At 38.2% G+C, this 20,698-nt stretch overlaps 1 protein-coding gene across 1 annotated transcript; it reads right to left on the bottom strand.

The window, feature by feature from the left end:
• Window positions 1–64: 64 nt before the first annotated feature.
• Window positions 65–20,457, bottom strand: LOC113531024 (carbohydrate-responsive element-binding protein). The gene is made up of 17 exons (XM_026921478.3): window positions 19,905–20,457; window positions 16,636–16,742; window positions 15,694–15,776; window positions 15,399–15,488; window positions 15,197–15,229; window positions 10,283–10,451; window positions 9,075–9,155; window positions 6,387–6,538; window positions 5,632–6,283; window positions 5,457–5,527; window positions 5,020–5,230; window positions 4,819–4,925; window positions 4,619–4,738; window positions 4,064–4,191; window positions 3,187–3,310; window positions 2,920–3,049; window positions 65–2,079 (listed from the first exon to the last, which is right to left on the bottom strand). Exons 1-17 carry the CDS (start codon window positions 20,243–20,245, stop codon window positions 1,955–1,957), a joined length of 2,724 nt encoding a protein of 907 aa, XP_026777279.3. The 5' UTR covers window positions 20,246–20,457; the 3' UTR covers window positions 65–1,954.
• Window positions 20,458–20,698: the final 241 nt, after the last annotated feature.

Genomic DNA, 20,698 nt, shown 5'->3' with positions numbered 1-20,698 from the left:
TTAATTGTGGTGTCCCAGCATTTAAATAAAAGCCAACAGAAATATATAAATAATAATCACTCCACAAAGGCAAATGGTGCTTTATTTTAAAGAGCAACATTCTGTTATACATTTGCACCACATTAATAACCTGAGACCATAAAAGCTTGATTACATACAATTGTAACAAACATAACAAGGCACAAAAATTTAGTCCCTTTTAAAAGACTGAACATGAATACAAATATTCTTTCTCATTCCATAAAATTGATGGGATAACCTGCAGAGAAGAAACAGGAAATGAAGGCAGAAACCAGCAGGCAGATTAATCAACTGCAACTAAATGAAGAAAAAGCCAAACCTAAAAGTAGTTCCTGTTTTAATAATCACTAACCAGTTAAAAGCTTTTGTCATTGATATTTCCTGAAACTGTCAGTATGAGGTCATTGTAAGGTGGTAAAGCAAGTACACTTTTGTCTTTTCTTAAAGGAATAGTTGAGGAAGTAATAGAATTTACACAAATTCATTCAAAATGTAGTCAATCAATCAAGACACCAGTCAATACATATTTAGTGCACAAATGCTTGAGGCTAACAGAGTCTTACAATTTGTACACTTACCCTTTTACAAAACAGAAGTGTGTACTTAAAATCGATGCTTCTGCGTTCATTCTGGCTCACACTGTTTTCAGGAATATGATGTATTTTTCTTTACTTATTAAGATAATGGTAAGTAATAGGATGTGTGTGTATCAAAGATTTAAGATTAGGTGTCTTGATTATTTCAGCATGCAGCTTAAATGATGCTAATTGGTTGGCATAAGCCTTCACGTTAGCAAAATTTACCTATAGAAGCAAAACTCAGACATCAGTCTTGACTAACAGACTATATTTTTACTAGGTAAAAAATTTGTGTATATTCAATTTTTCTCCAAAGGAAAGCAAATATGATTTGGGGAAACCCCCATGAGCAAATTAACCTGATGGTGAGTTTAAAAAACATAGTCTATGCTCTATGCTGACTACTCATAACAAAAGGCTATCTGTAGATGATAAACACTGAAAATTGCAAGTAGTATTTTATTGGAGTTTTTAATTTTATCTGAATTGTACTGAATGATGTATTAATTACTGACAAATACAAAACGTCAATTTCTGAATGTAAAAATAACCATGCTGACAGGAAGGCTACAGTAACTAAAATATTAGAAAAGCATCATGGGTTTGATGTCTTGTGCATTCTGAGATGCTTTTCTGCTCACTACAGCTGTAAAGAGTGGCTATTTGAGTTACTGTAGCCTTCGTGTCACTTTGAAGCAGTCTGGTCATTCTCCTCTGACCTCTCTCACCAACGAAGTGTCTGTGTCTGCAGAACTGCCGCTCACTGGATGTTTTTTGTTTTTCGCACCATTCTGTGTAAACTCTAGAGACTGTTATGTGTAAAAAAAAAAAAAAAAAAAAAAAAAAATCCCAAAAAATCAGGAATTTCTGAAATATTCAATCCAGACTGTTTGGCATCAGCAACATGCCACGGTCACTGAGATCACATGCTCCCCCAATCTGGTGTTTCATGTGTTTCTGTTCCCCCAATCTGGTGTTTCATAAAGTACCTGAAGCTCTTGACTTGTATCTGCATGATTTTATGCATTGCACCGCTGCCACATGATTGGCTGATTGGATAATTGCATGAACAAACAGGTGTACAGGTGTTCCTAATAAAGTGACCAGTGAGCGTATATGTATATTGAGGCTGTATGTGCATGCTGGAGGCATTATATATGTTGTTTTGTGTATCTTCTAATAATGAATTTTAATAATCATTGTTTGTAGCCATAGGTTGATGTTATTAGTTCTATCATTGGTTGTAGCTTTGTCAGGGACATGATTGGCTGCAGACATGTTTGTGAGAGAGAGAGACAGAGAGAGAGAGAGAGAGAGAGAGAGAGAGAGAGGGAGAGAGAGAGAAAACACTTTGGTCATTGGTTGCAGCTGTGGGACAGCTGTCTCTGAGTGACTGCCTGAGTGGCCTGCTCAGGAACCAGACTTGGATCTGTCAAGATGGATGTGGTGGTGCTGAGCAAGCGGAGTGAACTCAGAACAGCTGAGGGAAAAGAAGAGAAAGGAAAAAGCAGATAATTACTAATAGTTCTCAACTGTTTTGGTTTTGGGGCGCTATTATTGTGCACTATTTTTTAGGAAAATATAATGCCAGCGTGTTTATAATTTGGTTGGACATAAGACAGATTTCTCCCATCCTTCCTAGTTGCTATTTTTATGTTTGGAAAAAGACATGCCAGGTTGTGACTTTTAAACACTTAAAATCTTGCATTACAGTGATATTTTTAAACCCACTTCAGTCCAAAATTCCATAATGCTGATGCTGTCTAGTCATAATTGCAGTACTATTTATTTAAATATCTGTCTGTCTTTGTTTTTCTGTCTCTATCCATCTGTTTTCCTAGCTTGTGTAATGTGTTTTTCAGGAAACATCTCATCAAAAATGGATGACAAACTAAAAGTAGATAGACTAAGCACACACTGGACACTAAAAGTACAAATTGCACTAAAGGACTGATGGTGGAACTGTAAGTTTAGTGTTTATTTGTTTGAACAAAAGGGTTACAACTTTTCTGTTCAAGTTTGGTATTTAAAGGAAATATGTCAAGAACCTAGTAGAGCACTCTAGACTTGAACCACTTTAAAAAAAATTTAGAAATCATAATTGCAGCTGGCTGCCTATCTACTTTTAAGTGTGTGTGTGTGTGTGTGTGTGAAGTAGTTTGCCCACACCATTCTTGTTATGCCATGATACAATGCATTGCCCAACCCTAATAGTGTCATTGTCGAGTTATTGATAGATATTAGATTCTAGCCCTGCCACATACCATGTACTGTACCAACACACTTATCAATCTATAGAGAGAGAGTGAGAGAAGCTTACTGGGTCTGAGGGCAGGTAGGGAGCAGTGTTGGTCCAGCCAACCGAGCGTGGTGCGGCACATCTCCTCCACACTGGCTGTAGACACCATGACGTTATAGGACTCAAACAGAGGCTCCATGATCACACTGAACTTTGACACCATGGTTCAGGAAAGTGAGATACACTGTAAATTAGCCCAAGAGCTAAATCATGTCATTGTCACCTGAATATATACTCATACTTTCATACATATACAGTACACATAAAGTGGTGGAGAATGAAGGATACGATCCAGAATTTCCAATTCTGGAGGGTCTGGGCCTGGACGTATTCTCGAAACCTTTCCCTCATGTGATCGAAGCGCTGGCGGGTGATGGGGACGCCGGTGGCAGGAAGCTGCTGCTGACACACACTGCACAGCAAACAACATAAACTAAGGACTAAGGAAAGCACGTTTGCATAATGATGATTACATTTATAATTTATTGTGTGCATAGTGTGACACATTGCATATTCTGCATAATAATCCAGCAGTGAAAAAAAGGTCTTATCTGAAATACGGGACAAATAAACTATTTTTCATAATAACTGTCAAGACAAGTCTGTTCGCCATAATTAATACTATTTATTCACGATACTGGAAAACTTTCCTGTTTAAGAAAACTTAAAGTTACAGCTTTACCTCTGACTGTTACATTTGGCATACTGTTACAGTTTGCATTTCTTATTTATTTCTTATGTTTATTTAGCATTTGTGGAAGGAGTCTCCAGTGCCAGAGCTTTATATCTGACTGTTACAAAGCTCTGGCACTGGTGACTCCTTCCAGAAATGCTAAATAAACATCTCTTCACGGAAAACTTTATCTAAATAAATAAGCACACATTTTTAATTCCTTTATGTGAAGCATCTGCCATACAAGTCCCTGTCTAAGTTATTACTATAGAAACAATATCTTACTAGAACTAGTGCATTAATATAAATCAATGTAGCCAGCACTACTGTCAGAGCTTCTGTTAGAGAAATTATAACACCTTCTGACCATTCAATCAGCATTCAACAGCACTGTGGTGTAAAATATTTTAAGTAAAGCTGTAATTGCTGCAGTTATAAATAACTAGTGTTGGGCACTAGGAAGAGAGATAAGAAAGGAAAGGGATTTCGCACTTGATGGCAGAGTTGAGAGCTAGAATCTCATCTCGGAGCCTCTGTGCCTCTTCATGGAGCTGTGTTCTCTCCTGCTGCATCTTACTGATGTACTCAGCTGTCTTCTGTAGCGTAGTGGCCTTACTGATCTAAGAAAAAGAGCATAAGAGAGAAACAATGACAGAGATCTATCACAAAACTACTTAGTGGGAGTAAATGTAAGCTTACATTCAGCAGTTGCATCCAGCCAATGTCCTTTTTATGCTTTTTTAAAAGTCGTGAAAACTAACGTAACCAGATATTCTGTGGTTAGGACAGAGTACAGAGGTGTCAGCAGGGTGGTGTAGGGGGGTCATAATGATACCTTTTTTTTACACACCCATTCTTTTTAAACATATTGACGACGACAACAGCAGGCTGCTGCTCTGTCATATCAAAAGAAATATAAACCAATGAAGAAATTTTGTGAAGTCAAGACCCATAAACCAAAGTTAAAATACAGGACTGACACTGGAAATACAGGATGTCTGGTCAAATTGATAAAACTCTTTTAAAAATTTTTTATTTAATAAATACCTTAATGCTGGGCTGAGAGCTTAATGTTGTCACCAGACTGTGTAAAGTGTCAAAACCCAGTTTGATGTTAAACCTCCTCTTCTGCTCGGCGGATATGTGTGTGATTCGCCTTGTGTCCGTCTGTAAGAGAAAACATTATGAGGAACAGTCACGTCACACAAAGTATATATGCATGCGTGTGTGTTTTAGTGTGAGCTTACCCTATTGGGCTCTGTCTTGGTTATTCCAGATAAAGTGTGTGATGAATCAGACGTTTTCTCTGGCAGGATCGTTGGGGATGTTGGGCCGAAGTTTCCTGAAAAACTTACTGAAATTGAAGAAGTAACATTGCCAGTGAGTAAACAGACAAACAGACAAAGACAGATAAACAACTCAACACAATAGGAGTGATATGCGTGTACCTGTTAGACTTGTCCTTTCTGGTACGTGGATTTGGACAGGTGAGAGTTTCTCAGTTTTGGGGACAAGGAGGGATGAGATGCTGGAGCTGTGAGAGACATTGGAATGTACCATCATGGGCATCTGGCACTGCAGTGACACTTCGGCAGGGGGCCAAGGGGGATGCTGGGATACCTGTGAACCTCTTTGGTCCACTGGCATGCTGCTGGTGGACTGCAGGTCACAAAAGGAAGCACTTTGTTAGCTAAGTAACATTTTCAGGATCTATAAAGTTGCTAGAATGCTGCAAAAACAAGGCTGGGGCCTTATTAAAAGCTTATAAAATAACATTATGTTTGGGTTTTCCAATTTGTTATTGATCAACCATATAATTAAGCTTAAAACTAGTATAAAATCAGCATTTTATAATCTTATTAGATGAGTTATTAGGGCTACATACTGCTAAGATGGGAGAAGTTCTATGAGATTTCAGCCCAACAAAGGGAGGGTCAAAACCCACTGTCGGTTTTCCTAAATGAAATCAAGAAGCAGAAAAATCAGTGAAACTTGCAGCTTTGAGAATAAACAATGAAAAAATAATAAATTAGTGAATGTATAATATCTCAATGGCATACGTTCTTGAGGGCTGGAGGACAAGAGCTTGGCCAGGCAACTAGTCTGTGTGGGTGGAGCCACAGAAACAGGCACAGCCGTCGCCATGGGAAACCTTTTACCTCCTCCCATTTTTTGCTTGTGCTTTCCTCTGCCCGAGCCCACGGCTACCTGCTGTGGCATGGAGAAGCAGTGGGCTTGGCTGGGCATAGGCGGAGCTACGGACGTCTGCTGGTAGTCCAGCATGTTTAGCATAGCGTAGCTTTGGCCGTCTTGGTGATCTTGTGTTATGACATTCATGGATCCTGTATGTGTGATGACAGTGGGTGTGGTTACTTCGTTGCCCCCCGATTGGCTGCCTGAAGCGTGTCTGTATTTCAGGCAGGTGCTTGGGTAGATGTAAGGGTTCTCCTGAGACATAGAGGCAGAGGAAATGTTTGAAGGTCCAGTGGCAATGCTAGGAACGCTGTAGGACTGTCCGTATGAGTCCATGCCAGGGAGGATGGCTGGGGAGTGATGGAACTCGCTGTACTCTAAATGACTCTTGAACTTGGGGTTGGAGGTCATTCTGCTGGTATCTAAGGGCATCTCAGGGGTCAGATGTTGGCGTGGATAGCCAAGGCAGGGTATGCTGTCTGCTGAGGATTGCGGCAAGCTCTCGACTGTCATATTGGGCTGGGGATGACAAAATTACCAGTTACGTTACATTTTAAACACCAGACTATTGTGTAAAAAAGTAGTTAGTAAGTGTCTATTTGTTTTTGTTATCACTGTGCACCTGTGAAATTTGGGATCCTGTGTGTATCAGGGGTGTATTAATCATAGTGGATGGGGTTGAGGGAAAAAGTGCGTTGGATGAACTCTCGAATAAATCATAGTCAGCATAACCACTCTGTACCAGAGGATGGCCACGGTAACTTGCAAAGATGTCTGCAAAGAAGTTCATGCATGCACATGGTAATTTGATGGACTATAAGCCAGCATAATACAGCATTTCCTCTTTATTATACTAAATATACTGTATTTACTTAATACCTTGAAAGTAGGAACATTTAAGGATGGATTAAGTCACATTTCTAATTTCTATATAAATTCCTTTTTGTAATACCTTTGGATATTAGCTTGATGGAGATCAATTGCGGTTCCACATAAATTTTTTTTGTCCCTGTGATACAATATTCAAATATCACAGGCTTTCAGCCTACACTTGTATAAGGATGGATTAAACAGGGAGAAAATGTCAGCAGTCAGAGCTGACCTACAGTTAACCGCTGCCTCTCTTTTTCTCTTCCTGTGGTGGCACCCTTAAGATGGCCATTCATGGTTTACCACATCCCCTTCAACTTCCACATTTCATTCCAGATGACCCCTGACCTGTGCTTAACCCTCACTGTGACCTCTATATATAGAGCAAGCTATAGGAAAACAAAAAAGTAAGTCCAGTAAATAAAAACATAAAAATGAACACCATGATAAATAAGATTATGATTATATCTGATTAAACACTCATTGCTTTCCAAGAAATCCAGACTTGAAGATGGACACTTTCCTGTAAGATTTTTTGTTGAGTAAGTGTCCCTACAACAAAATGTGAACTTGTGCACTTCCCTAAAAGTCCTTCAGAGCCAATAATTAGTCATTTTAAATATTCCTTTTAAATATTATAAACATAATGTGGCATTAATAATCAAGTGTATGCTTTTCTATCAGCCCACACTGGAAATTACAGTTAGATTTGTATTACAGTATTAATATCTACCATGACTAGTAATGAAAATTAGAAGAAAAAAAAAAACAAATGAGAAAGTGATGTAACTTATAAATCAGCTTTAAATGTAGCGATTGGTTATCTGTTACAAATTTGCTTATTGATCAGTAATTACAGCAGCAAGGTTTATAATAATTCGCTTCTTCTAATGTTATCGTTTCTATAGCAACAACTTAGACAGGGACTTGTATAGTGGACGCTCCACATGAACGGGTTAAAAAAATGTGTGTACATGTCGAAATGGCAGCGTTTTCTTTGAGGAGACATTTATTTCGTATATTTGGAAGAAGTCTTCAGAGTCAGCACTTTGTAACACTTTGTAAAGCTATAACTAAGTTTTCCATCACGTGAAAGAAAGAGAAAAAATAAGTGAGTCTGGTGAAAGAACGACTGTTTATATCTGCTATACTTATCACACGGTCATTCCACAACATGGACAAAATGTATAAAAACTTTTTTGTAATTAATAAAAAATTGTTGGTGTTGACAAATTGCTGTCCTATAAGAGGAATAAAACATTGTGCAATGTGCTGTTATTGGAAAACATGGTGGTAACTCATCCACTCCCTTTCAATGAAGATACTGAATAATTACTAAATATTAAATGATGAATAACTAAGTAATGTGCTTCTACTTAATGACGTTAAGGTAAATAATTAGGCACAGTAATTTTTTTTAAAGCATTATTCTGTTAATCATGACTTAAACTGCAAACCTGGTGTCAGATCAGGACTGTAACCAGGATCAAAATTTCAGTGAGGGCCATTTTGTTGAAATGTGTCATAGTTAATATGTAGTATCAGTTAATGTGTACATCAATTGCTCATTTCTGATCTCTATCATGTTATCCCTCCATTCTTCCATAAACTGTTCTGACTGTTTAATTTTATTGAGTGAAATCTTATGGTTTACAAGACAGTCTAAGTTAGTTCTTGATTTCAGCCTCCAAAAATAAGAAATTTGCAAGAATATACCTACTATTTTGTCTGTTTATTGCTTTTAATCAGCCTCAAAACTGATGACATATCACTATTTCCCACAAAATATTTTCTTTAATATTCCTTGCGTATTTTTCAAAATTGTCAGTGAACTGATTATATTTTAAAGACCAACAGAATAGATTAAAAAAATCCTCTATTTTTTTCTAATTATTTTAAATTATAGAACTGAGATGTTCATGGTTTTGTATATTATACTAACATATAATTCAGTTGTTTTACTTGAACAAACTATTCTAGGAAAAAGATTTTATGTACAGTAATTAATAATAAGAAATTGTGAATGTAAACTTTTCTAGTGTCTATATTTTAACTGAACAAGACAAGAGGAAACTTTTCCCCCAAGCTCTCAGTGGTTACCGTACAACCCTTTATATACATGCAAAAAAAAACCCCACCAAATCTCCAAAACTGAGCTCCAGACCTCTGCGTCTTCAAAGTAAGTTACAGTTATGCCTCAGATCATTGCAGAAACATTATAAATACTAAAAAGACTGGTTAGAATATTGTGTAGTGGAGCGGTTCTCAACAATTGAATAAAGTGAGTTTGGAACTTTGGGCTTTACTAGTAAACACTTATGTTTGATGCGTTACAGGGTGCCAATATTTTAACCAAAATGATCTATTCTGTTGGAGCATGTACTGCAAAAGGCATAATTTATAAATGTTTAAACATTATATTAATATATGAATACATTACCAGGAATGTCCATGAGATCGTCCAAGCTGGGCTGAAGTGGAGTCAAACCAGGCTGGATCATATCAGCATTGCTGGTGTAGGCTGACAGAGTAACAGCATTTATTACAACAGGAACAGTGCACATGTGTGCATGTGTGCATGTGTGTATGTGGGTGTGTGTGGATTTGCGTATATGCTCTTTCATTCATTCATACTTCCCTGTTTTGGGGGGCTGCAATTTCCTGAATCAATTTTCAACCTCACATGACTATTTATTAGGAAAGGGTGTCACATATGTGAGTGGATTGCATATCAAACTCGTCTTTTGAAGAACTTCTGTAGTCAGCAATTTTGGCTGAAGTTTGCTGAAACAAGTGCTCCCTGCTAAACAATGCCTCTGAAAACACACACGCTTGCTGCACAGGCTAGGACATCTGAATGTGTGCGAGACAGGCTACGTGTTTGACGAGCAAGCAGAGATGCCCATGCCAAGAGCGACATAGTTTTCAGTTTCAATTTGATTTACTTTCATTTGCTTTTGGACAATCAGTGTGGTATTGCCTGTCACTGGAATCAGAATGGAATCTTGAAATGCATTATATCTTCACATTTTCAAATATTATAATTTCACTTGAATTATGTAGAAAAAAGACATCAATTTCATGTCGTTTCATGAAATTGACTACATGACTACTTTCATTTAAATTTAATTGCACTAAATCATCAATCTATCTTCTAAATGGTAAATGGTCTGCACTTATATAGCGCCTTTTAACCTTAGCGGTTCTACAAAGTGCTTTACACTGTTCTTATTCACCCATTCACACACACACACACACACACACCAATGGCAGCGCTAGCCTGCCATCGGGAGCAACTTGGGGGTCAGTGTCTTGCCCAAGAACACTTCAGCATGTGATTGGTAGACAACCCGCTCTACCACCTGAGCCACAGCTGCCCAAATCTATTTATCTTTCTAGTAAATCATAAATCTACTCAAAATGACCCAACCATGTAGGAATCACTTGAGACATAACATCACTCCTGAATCATTTTTTGACCTCTGCAAGTTTTTCAGTCCAACAACAACAACACTCACATGGAACCTTACTCATTTCCAAAAGCATTGAAGCACAAAACTCATTGTTAAACGGTAGAAAAAGCATCACTTTGAATGCTTTCTCTCCCTGATCTTAATTTTTACGGTCCCGTGACCCTGTGATACTCACTGTTGTGGCGTTCCTCACTCCAAGGGTTTGGCTTCTGGGTCATGGTGAAGAGAGTGTCTGAGATATCTGATAGAAAGCAGTCCAAGTCAAACATCTCCTCCTGAGAAGGTTCTGGCTCTGAGTACATCTGATCGGACCATTTCTCCAGGCCAGACCTGCAGATGGTCGTCTGAGGAGTGACAATCAGTTTGTAACTACATGTAACTTCATTCATGGAAGTCGTGAATGCTCCACACCAAAGATGAACCCAGATGCTCAACCATGCAATTAGCAGTGTTTAACTGGAGAGAGGACAGGGTCAGGAGCTCCTCTTTTTGGCACAGATCTGAGCAGCTGAATGAATGAGTATATGAAAATCAGAAACTTTGTAAAATGTGTATTGATTAAATACAAAGTGCAAAAATGGTCACTGCAGATATTTTCACATTCCATGTTAAAAAAAACAAGGAGCTAAAAACATGGTTAAGTGTTATTGCATCATAAAATATAAGAGCCTATCAGGTTCCAATATGCAAATACTGGCCATGAAATCCTAATTTGCATATTCACAGCATTTGGATTTCTTCATGAGCATAAATGTGTAGGTGCTTCTCTGCCATTTTTGCCTAATGCCATAGTTTCACACAAAATTTATAGCAATTAAAAAAACACATTGTTTTTTTTCAAATTCACACAAATATTTCATGGCATCAGGTTGCTCTGACTAAACTGTGAGAACTGATCAAATCTTTTTAAACCACTGAAAACTATCTGTGTCGAAATAATATATTTGTTCTTCTGCCTAAGAATCTACTAAAATGGCCTAGCAGCTTCTCTAAACATCTAGAGCCAAATACCACTACTAGTACTTCATTTAGCTAGCCAGCTAGTAATTAAGACCTAGTAAAGTAGCTAGCTGTTAGCCATGTTCACAGGTAACCATGAGGCTAATTCCAGTATTAAAGTCTCAATTTGTTGCTCAGATTGCTTCCAAATGGCCTCTTTCAAATAGCTGAAATGTTTTTGCATCTCTCTTAGATATGCATTTTTGACAACGATGAGCAGATCAGACAAACATCATCAGACAACCTCAGACACTACTGATCGACAGCACACTGGTGGCTGACCTCTAGATCCATGCATCATAACCACCAGAGGGAACCACAAATGCAGATCATGACAGAATCCAGACTTATACAGCAATATAGAAATGTAAGATTATGGAGCATTCTGCTCTAGCAGAACAGTATGCATAAAACAGTATGTATTAACTAACAGTAGCCTTTATGGTTCATGATGATATCAAGACAACAAAGATGCACTTCAGAGTCTCTCAAAACCCCAAAACATAAATTGATTAAAGCAGTTTAAACTGATCTGTGTTTCACACATTTTTTTGCGTTTTCCCTATTCCAGTGCACCCATGTTGACTGAAAAATGTCCTCTTATTTAGTTGATTTCTTGGATCACCAAAATATCCAAGTCACTCCAGTAACTCTAAACACACACATGAACACAATATGCTACTCACAGCTCAATGCAGACTCCTGTGTCCAGTTTCCGTCCCAGTAATACTTCCTACGTTTCCATTCTGCATCTCAAACTCAGTATACCAGCAACCAATTCCAACTCCATCCTTGTCTCTTACACACACACACACGCAGACTGAAGCTCATCACTTTTATAGGGGAGCCCAAAATCAGCCGGAAGCACCAGCGATTACGTCTCTCCTGACAACACAACTGCCCCCATGCTGTTTTTGTGGCCCACACACAAAAAATGAGGTAAATTATAGTAATGCTTTGGATATGTGTTTTCCACAAGGTGAAATTAGGTTTGGGGGTGTGAGTGTGCGTGCATACTCGTGAGGCATTAATGAGTGCAGTTTAAAACTGATGTGTGAGAGACAGAAAGCCCCCCCACCCCCCCAATCCCCGTCTAACCATCACCATTATGTTTTTCATTCCTTTCCATGTGCTGACTCTCAACATGAGTGGAGGCAGATTGGCCCTTTTGTTCCTGACCCACTTCCATCCATCATACACTCACGTGCATTAAGAGGGAGTGAGGGAAGGCCTCACCTACATTTCCTGCATATATTCACTTTGGATAAGGGAATAAATGTTAATGTAAACTAATACAAATTCCCTTTTGGAATACAAATACCAGATCACTGCAAAAACAAAGCAATAGGTCATAAAATTGCAGAAAAGCTCTTTTTTTTCAATAAGTGACACACAGGAGTTAACCTGAATACTACACTGTGGGTGCAACTAAGGTATGTGTGTCATGAGGAAAGATTTTCCCATAAATCCAAACGCACAACTGATGCACTCAGCAGCTCATTGCTTGTTAGTATCAGTTACTGTCACAGTCATATCATGTATACCATGGTGATCAGCATATCACCATTTCACCATACCATGGTGAATGAGCTCATATTTCAGTGTTCACCTAAAAGAGCTGACTCATCAGCAAACGCCACATCACTATCCATCCATTTTCCGTACCGCTGATCCTACACAGGGTTGTGGGGAGCCTGGAGCCAATCTTAGAGGACTCGGGTCACAAGGCAGGGGACACCCTGGATGGGGTGCCAACCCATCGCTGGGCACAATCACACACACTACAGATAATCTGGAAACGCCAATCAGCCTACAACACACGTCTATGGACTGGAGAAGGAAACTGGAGGAAACCCCTGAAGAGGAGAGCATGCAAAATTCAAACCCTCAACCCCAGAGGTGCGAGGCAATAGTAATTTTGTGAGAACACAAACTGAGATCCATTTAAGAAGAATCATTTAAAAATCACCATGAATAAAAGGCAATAAGTGACACACAGGAGTTAACACGAGTACTACACTGTGGGTGCATCTAAGGTATGTGCGTCATGAGGAAAGATTTTCCCATCAATCCACACGTACACCTGATGCACTCTGCAGCTCATTGCTGGTTAGTGTTTCCCCCCCTGAAGCAACATTTGCAAACTATCACAGTCATATCCACCTGAATGGACAATAAAAACAACACGTTTGCATTTTCTGCATGTGGGTCACCTTTGATTAAACAGCACTGAAATTGAATCAGCGCATCTCTGAGAAAGGGACACAACAGAAGAGGAGACTGGCCCTTTTGTCACCAAGAGCAAACAAGTGACTCTTTTGCTCACCAATATGAGCTGCTGTGACGCAAGTGGAGTACTGTGTTTACGTTTTTTCAACGTTTGCCCTCCCTTTTCATTTTCTACAGATCACACACTCTGACTCTTTTTCCAGCTGTGCAAGGCAAAGTCTGAGCTATTAATAACTAACCGGACAAGGGTGCAAAGGCAAACTGCGCTGCTAACCTACTAAAACAAATACAGTAACGTAAGGCCATTGAGCTGCATAAAAGGACTGACTACCAAATGGCCAAGTCTCTACTAGAGCCAATCATATGGTTACATGGGCTGTAGGACATTAACTAGCTATAAATTATGGGCCAGTCAGTGTTTCTGTTATTTCCTGTTGTACTGAGTAATGGTGAATTTCACTCAACCTGTGTCCTGACATGCCCTTGATCAATAAATCCAGACTTAAATCAATGACAGAAATCATCCATCCCAAAGTCACTCCAGAATTTTCATTGTACACTCACTTTCTTCATTTGATAAATGAGGAAGAAAGATGAATATTTCATGTGGAATAATTCAGTATTTAATGTTTTTAATAAAAATAATGCAAGGGTCTATGAATATGCATGAGTATGCAAAATGGAAATCCCCTCCTCTCCCTTTAATCATTACAAATACTGGGAATTTTGACTCTTTTCAGTGAGTCAGATCATTTGGCTCAGTTCACAAATGACTCTTTTGGATCTTTCCCATAGAGAAAAAGTCCAAAGTATTTTGACCTTATGATTGTTCTGCTTTGTCTACCTATGGCAAGAATAGTTTCATAAAGTGGTACTCTACTTTCTAATTACCAAAATAAGATTACTTTGCAATGTATTTTATACAATCTACTTCATTCATTCATTCATCTTCAGTAACCTCTTTATCATAACTGTTAAATCAGCAAGGTACTATGAATATGCATAGTGCATCATTAAGAAGGTTTAGGTGCATTTCATTTCTACTAATTAACAACTCCCTTAATACAGCTGACTTGACATCTTCAGCATGTCACACAGCCTCATTCACACAGTTGAGGGTCAAACCCACGTCTCACCATTCACGCTAACGAACAGTTCAGATATTGAAAAGAGGTTTCCATGGAAGCATTTTGATAAAATTAGACTGCAAGAGAAATGGCATTGCTTACATCTATTAAAAATGAGCTCATATTTCAGTGTACACCTAAAAGAGCTGACTCACCACATCACTACTAGTTACACTATGTTATGCTAAACTTTAAGAAAATATGACCTGTGTATCTGTGAACCTCATAAATTATTGAGGTGTCAGAACAGTAAGTCCACCTTTTGAGTTATATTTAGTAAAATTGCTCGCTGTTACCTTAAAACTACTGTATTTTACTCTAGGCCACACTAGCCACTAGCATTAGCTGCTAGTTAACTGCTAGCTTACATCCGCTGTAGGGCTACACATAAAAGAGGTTTCAGCATCACAGTCTCAATGTATATTGTTATATTCTAAGAGATTTAGTTAACATGAGCTAAAAAGTTACACAAAACAATCTCAATTCTTTTCATGAGTAACATAAGCTGCAGTAAGTAGCTTAACACTCAGTTTGAGGGGCCACAACAAAATTTCTAGTTACATCATCCTAAAATATTTTGCATATTGTACATGATAGGTTTAAGCTGTTGAGCTAATTTTGTGAGAACACAAAAAAAATCACCATGGATAAAAGTCTGCTATAATCAGGGTTATAAAACTGATCCCAGAACAGCAGCTTGAAAATAATTCCACTATTGCAGCATTATGTCTTACCGTCTGAAGAACAGGCACATGATCTTTGTGTTTCTAAAGCAAAAATAGAGAATAAAATTGAGTAAAAATGAGTTCTTTGACTCATACATATACATATACACATATAATAGGAAACTCTGCCATTAGCATGCTAGGAGTATGTTTGCACAAATACATAATCCATGCAGTTTTTTTTCCTCAGATCACTTTGCCAGGCTCTCACCCTCTTCTTGTAGTAAATCCTCCATTTGTGATACTCTTTTATCACCACTTCTATCCGTCTCTTCCAGTAGCTGCCCTCCAGCACAATTGCCTGGAAGTCAAATACACAAAGAGCGGCATTATCTAGTGGGTTTAACGAACCAACATACAGTACATTATGATGTTTTATTTCACGAATCCAAGGTAGATAATGCTGTGTGAGATCATTTCGGGTACACGGTACATTTAAACATGCTAAAATGTCCAAAACATGCAAACATAGCAAAATTATGCTTTGCTTATTTCATGTGAATTACCTCAGGTTTGCGATGGGCGTCTGCCTCGGACCCCTCCAAAGGAGTGACGAACCCACACACTGGATTTTTCCTTTTCTCCACATCTAAAGCATTAATAAAGCAAAATAAAGGATTCTAAAGCAGTTTATTTCTAGTTGGGTGCAGAAATATATGTACCATACATACAGAATATACAATTTCTTTATATAACAATTTTATTCTAGATAAAAGAAAAATCTTGTCATTATTGTCAGTTATAACAGCACTGTTAAATTTTTAATTTGGATTGGTCAGAAGGTGTTGATTAATTTTCTATAATAGCAGCTCTGACAGTAGTGTTGGTTGTGAAGCATATCACAGGTTTATATTAATGCACTCGTTCTAACACTTTATCATTCGTAACAATTAGTAGCTAATTCGGAGAGACTTGTATTAAGGATGCTCCACATAAACTAGGCCTTGTACCCTGATTAAAATGTGTCTTTATTTAAAAATGTAAAAATATATAATCATTGATATAGTGAAGCTTTTTGTAATGGGATATTTATTTAAAATTTATGGAAGGAGTCTCCAGTGTCAGTGTCTTGTTTTGCAGATGATACATTAAATAGCCAAACGATTAATGGATAAAAAAAAGTTAATGGTACATTCACTAATTAATTAAAAATTACATTAAAAAAACAATTTGCTGTGGTATAAGAGGAATAAAACAATTCAGAATGTGCTGTTGTCCAATAACTGAAATGTTTTATTAATATGACAGGGCACGCTGTTATTTTCTTATAACAACATGCCCTGTCATATTTTATTCTTTACTTAATACCACAATTCTCAATTGTCTGATTGGACAGAAAGTGTTGACAATCATTTTCCAATAGTTTGTTGTCCTGTCCTTTTCTTTCTTTTAACATCTGAGCTCACAAATCTGGTATTTTCGGTGTTTCTCAGACTAGAGCAGCTCACACTGAATGAACCAGGCTCTCCAGATGCCATTATTCAGACGGATTTTATCCCTCCACAGCAGCCTCAGACCTTTAAAGGATTTCCATTTAGGAGACACGATCTTCCCGCTGCACAGAGAGAGAGAGAGAGACACACACTCTATAAAGTTCTATAAACTTTCATTTAAATCAATATTATCTGTCCCTAAAACTCAGGGGACAAATGTTTTTTTTTTTTACTTTGTGTTATGTCACTGTAATTGTAAAAGCTGCACTTTTGTACATCCTAATCTCACACCTGCAATTAAGCACTACATCAGTGGCTCATCTGGCCACATGTTTTCTGCACTTTACGCCATCTCCTCATTCTTCCAGTGCATTTAACACACTAATGGCACAGAGGAAGTGGTGAGTTAAAGAAACTCAGAGCTCAGTTCAACCTGTTGCTAGGACTTCATAAAGGATGATAGCTGAGAGGCATCAGGTAGGAACGTCATGAGCACACATCTGAATGTCAGGAAGCCTTCAGGTTGGAAACACTGAGGATAAATATATTAAAGCTAGAAAGCTGAAGCAAAATAAACTCAGGGCCTGAGAGATCCAGTGCACCACCTAGAGCACCTCAGAGTGACAACCATGAAGTGGCAATGCACAAGACAATTGAAAAGTCTTATCATGGGTGAGGCCACATTAATAAAACTCCAAGTAGAAGAAAGGCAAAGATAACGTGATTGACACCTATATCATTACAGCTAGAGTTGGGCAATATGACGATATGATATTAATATTGTGATAAATTCTGTCACAATACCCTTTTTTTCTGAAAGTATCACAGGTATTGCCACTACTTTTATAAAACTGACTGACTCCAAGTAGCTGATTAAAAGTCTATATAAGTTTATACTAGTTTTATACTAGTTGTTTGTGTTTGTGGGCAAACCTAAACATTGTGACACATTTCGTGTATGATGAAAAGATCCTCAGCTATCACGATGTGATATTCTTTGCAGTCTACACCTGTAGATCTGTTTAATTCAGTCTGTTAAAAAAAATTTAAAATGTAGGATGCTCTGTGAGAAGTACTGAGTAAAAACGAAAGCTGAATATTAATCATTTTGAATTTAGTGCTCTGAAATGATATTGACTCAAGAAATACACTTATAAATAAAATGTACTGTTATAATTTATAATGTAAAATAACAACAATGGTGACAACGACAGCGATTTCATGGCAATAATAGTGATGATTGCTGTTGTTGTTGTCGTTGTCATTGTTTATTTACATATTTATGTATTTTTTTAATATTTTTGCTCCCAGACAGTAATAGCATATATATAGGACAGGGGTGAGAGACTTAAGACAACACAGTGTGCAGTTTGAATGTCATAACGGTCTTGAGAGACAGCCTCGAGAGAGAGAAAGAAAGCAAGAGAAAGAGAGAGTGACTTTTATCCTAAACTCAGTTACACTATAACCCCTGCCTGAATGTTTCACTGCCAACTACTGCCAAAGTCCGTCTCACTCTCTGTGTGTTTTCACTACGTTCTCTCTATCAGACATGTCACAGCTGTTTTGAAAACGCTGGCGCGCTTACTCCAAGCTCAACCGGGGCCAAAGAAACCTTGTACTTCGGTTAATATCATGTCTGTAGTATCAAATAGTGGTAGAAGTAAACAAGTTCTTGAAAAGCATGATGAAATAATACTGCAATACATGTTACATCCCACCATCTATCCAGCCACTCTAGCTGTTTATATATGTTATATGGTCTTACTTCATGTTAGATAAATGTGGGACACTTTTATATTAAGGACACCTTCTACAGGTGAGTGTGGTTTTCTATTCATAAATATATAAAACACTCAAATGGTTAAGTTTAAGATGCAGTTCATTAGTTTACCAAAGTAACAAGGTGTCACCTAAACATAGTGGAGATAAACAAAGCTCTCTTTAAATACAGTAGAAAAAGTTAAGCCTTCAAAAGTTAAGCCTTCAAAAAAACCTGAATGAAGTACTCGTACCCTGTTAGGCTACTCTCCACACAGGCACTATCATTCTACACTGCATGAACAAGAAAGACTAAAGAGGAATTAATGGTATATCATAAGATTAATAGTTCACTTTAGCTCATATTGTAAAAAGTACACAAAACTTTGGAATAAGATAATATACAGTGCATACTGTACTTTACCTTATGACAAGAATATATAGCAGATCATTTGGAAGGAACAGTGGCTGAAAGCTGTAATATTTTTTTATTTACAGAAATGTGTTTTATGCACAAAAAAATAATAATAAAAATAAATATTGCATGACATCATTCAGCTCTTACATCTACACGATATGGCCAGAAGTTTGTGGACACCTGACCATCGCACCCATATGTGGGTCTTTCTCAAACTATTGCCAAAAATATGGAAGGAAACAATTGTATAAGATGTGCTTTTATACTGTAGCATTACAATTTCCATCACTGGAACTAACAGGCTCAAACCTGTTCCAGCGTTACAGTGCCCCTGTGCACAAAGTGAGCTCCATGAAGACATGGTTTGCCAAAGTTGGAAGAACTCGAGTGTCCTGCACAGATCCCTGACTTCAACCCCACTGAACACCTTTGAGATGAACTGGAACACCGACTGCACCCCAGACCTGCTCATTCAACATAAGCACCTGATCTCACTAATGCTCTTGTGGCTGAATGAGCACAAATCCCCGCAGTCACGCTCCAAAATCTAGTGGAAATCCTTCCCAGAAGAGTGGAGATTATTATAGCAGCAAAGGAGGACTACATCTGGAATGGGATGTTCAGCAGGCACATATGGGTGTGATGCTCAGGTGTCCATAAACTTTTTTTCATATAGTGTATGTGAGGTGAGGTGAGGTGAGGTGAGGAATAATCTTTGAAAAGTGCAAAATTATCATTTATCATAACAGTCTTCATTACATTTCTTAAGACGTTAGTCATCTTCAAATGACCTTTTGAGTCTACAGAGATATAAAGGTGTAATATTTATGCATATTAACACGTTTCTGTAAATATACAGCAATGTGTGCCAGACAGTATTCAAAAACTAATTATTAGTTTTGGAGTACAAAACTATATTTATATTAAAGTCTAACATGAAAATGTTTACAAATAGAAATTAATTTCTAAAGCCTATTTTTGGTGACGCTTTATGTATGTTGCTGCTTAATTGATTGACTACTGCATTAAAGATCGGTTTGGACTTTGACCCTATCCTTAAGATAAAGATTTTTTTTTTTGCATATGTGTATTTGCATGCTGTTACCTATAGGCCAGTGTCATGCACTCGAACAGGCGCGTGAGTGTTGGGTCGATGCTCAGTCTGCCGGAGCTGAACGGCCCGAAGCTGTAGGTCTGTAAGCGCGGCTTGTTCACCGTGTCGAAGTCGTAATAACTTCTGCTTCTGCGCGGTACTGGATCACTGTGCGGTGAGGAAACCATGAAGTGTCCGCTGTGGATCACCTGCGCGCGCCGAACCGTCTCCGCGCTCGTGCCGGAACCGGCAGATTCCGCGTGAGTCAAACCGTCATCCTGCTCCGAATCTGACTCCGAATCAACGATCTGGGTCTCCTTCGGGGGCTTGGAAAACGTCTCCAGCTTTGCCATCCTCTCTTTTGTATTGTCTCTTACACAATCGGTTATTTAATTCCTCAAACAGCCATTAGGAGTTCGGTGCCGTTGGAAGTGACGGGTCTGCGGCCAGGGCCACGCCTCGCGCGCGCTCTAACGCCAGATCGCATGTCGTGTCTCCGAGTCAAAGGTCACAAAAGTTGGCCGGAGGAGCCTCGTGAAGCTTTTGGACATGGAAGGCACGGTTGCTTTTAAAATGGGAGCTTTTAAAAAACGAGCCCAAAACCTCTTGCAAGGTTGCATAATGTAAACCGTAACCTCTGTCCTGTTCAATCAGCTGGACTTATTGACATGATCACGTTTAAAGGCATCCAAAAAAAAAAAAAAAAGCATTTTACAGCATATTTAAGTGAGTATAACCAACAAGAGAACTGCCACATGCTTTCCAAGGTAGCAATGAGGAAGATCAAGTGCTTCATTAAAAAAGAG

Source organism: Pangasianodon hypophthalmus, chromosome 27 (genome assembly GCF_027358585.1).
Source record: "Pangasianodon hypophthalmus isolate fPanHyp1 chromosome 27, fPanHyp1.pri, whole genome shotgun sequence".
Lineage (NCBI taxonomy): Eukaryota > Metazoa > Chordata > Actinopteri > Siluriformes > Pangasiidae > Pangasianodon > Pangasianodon hypophthalmus.
This window is presented reverse-complemented; position numbering and strand designations above follow the sequence as displayed.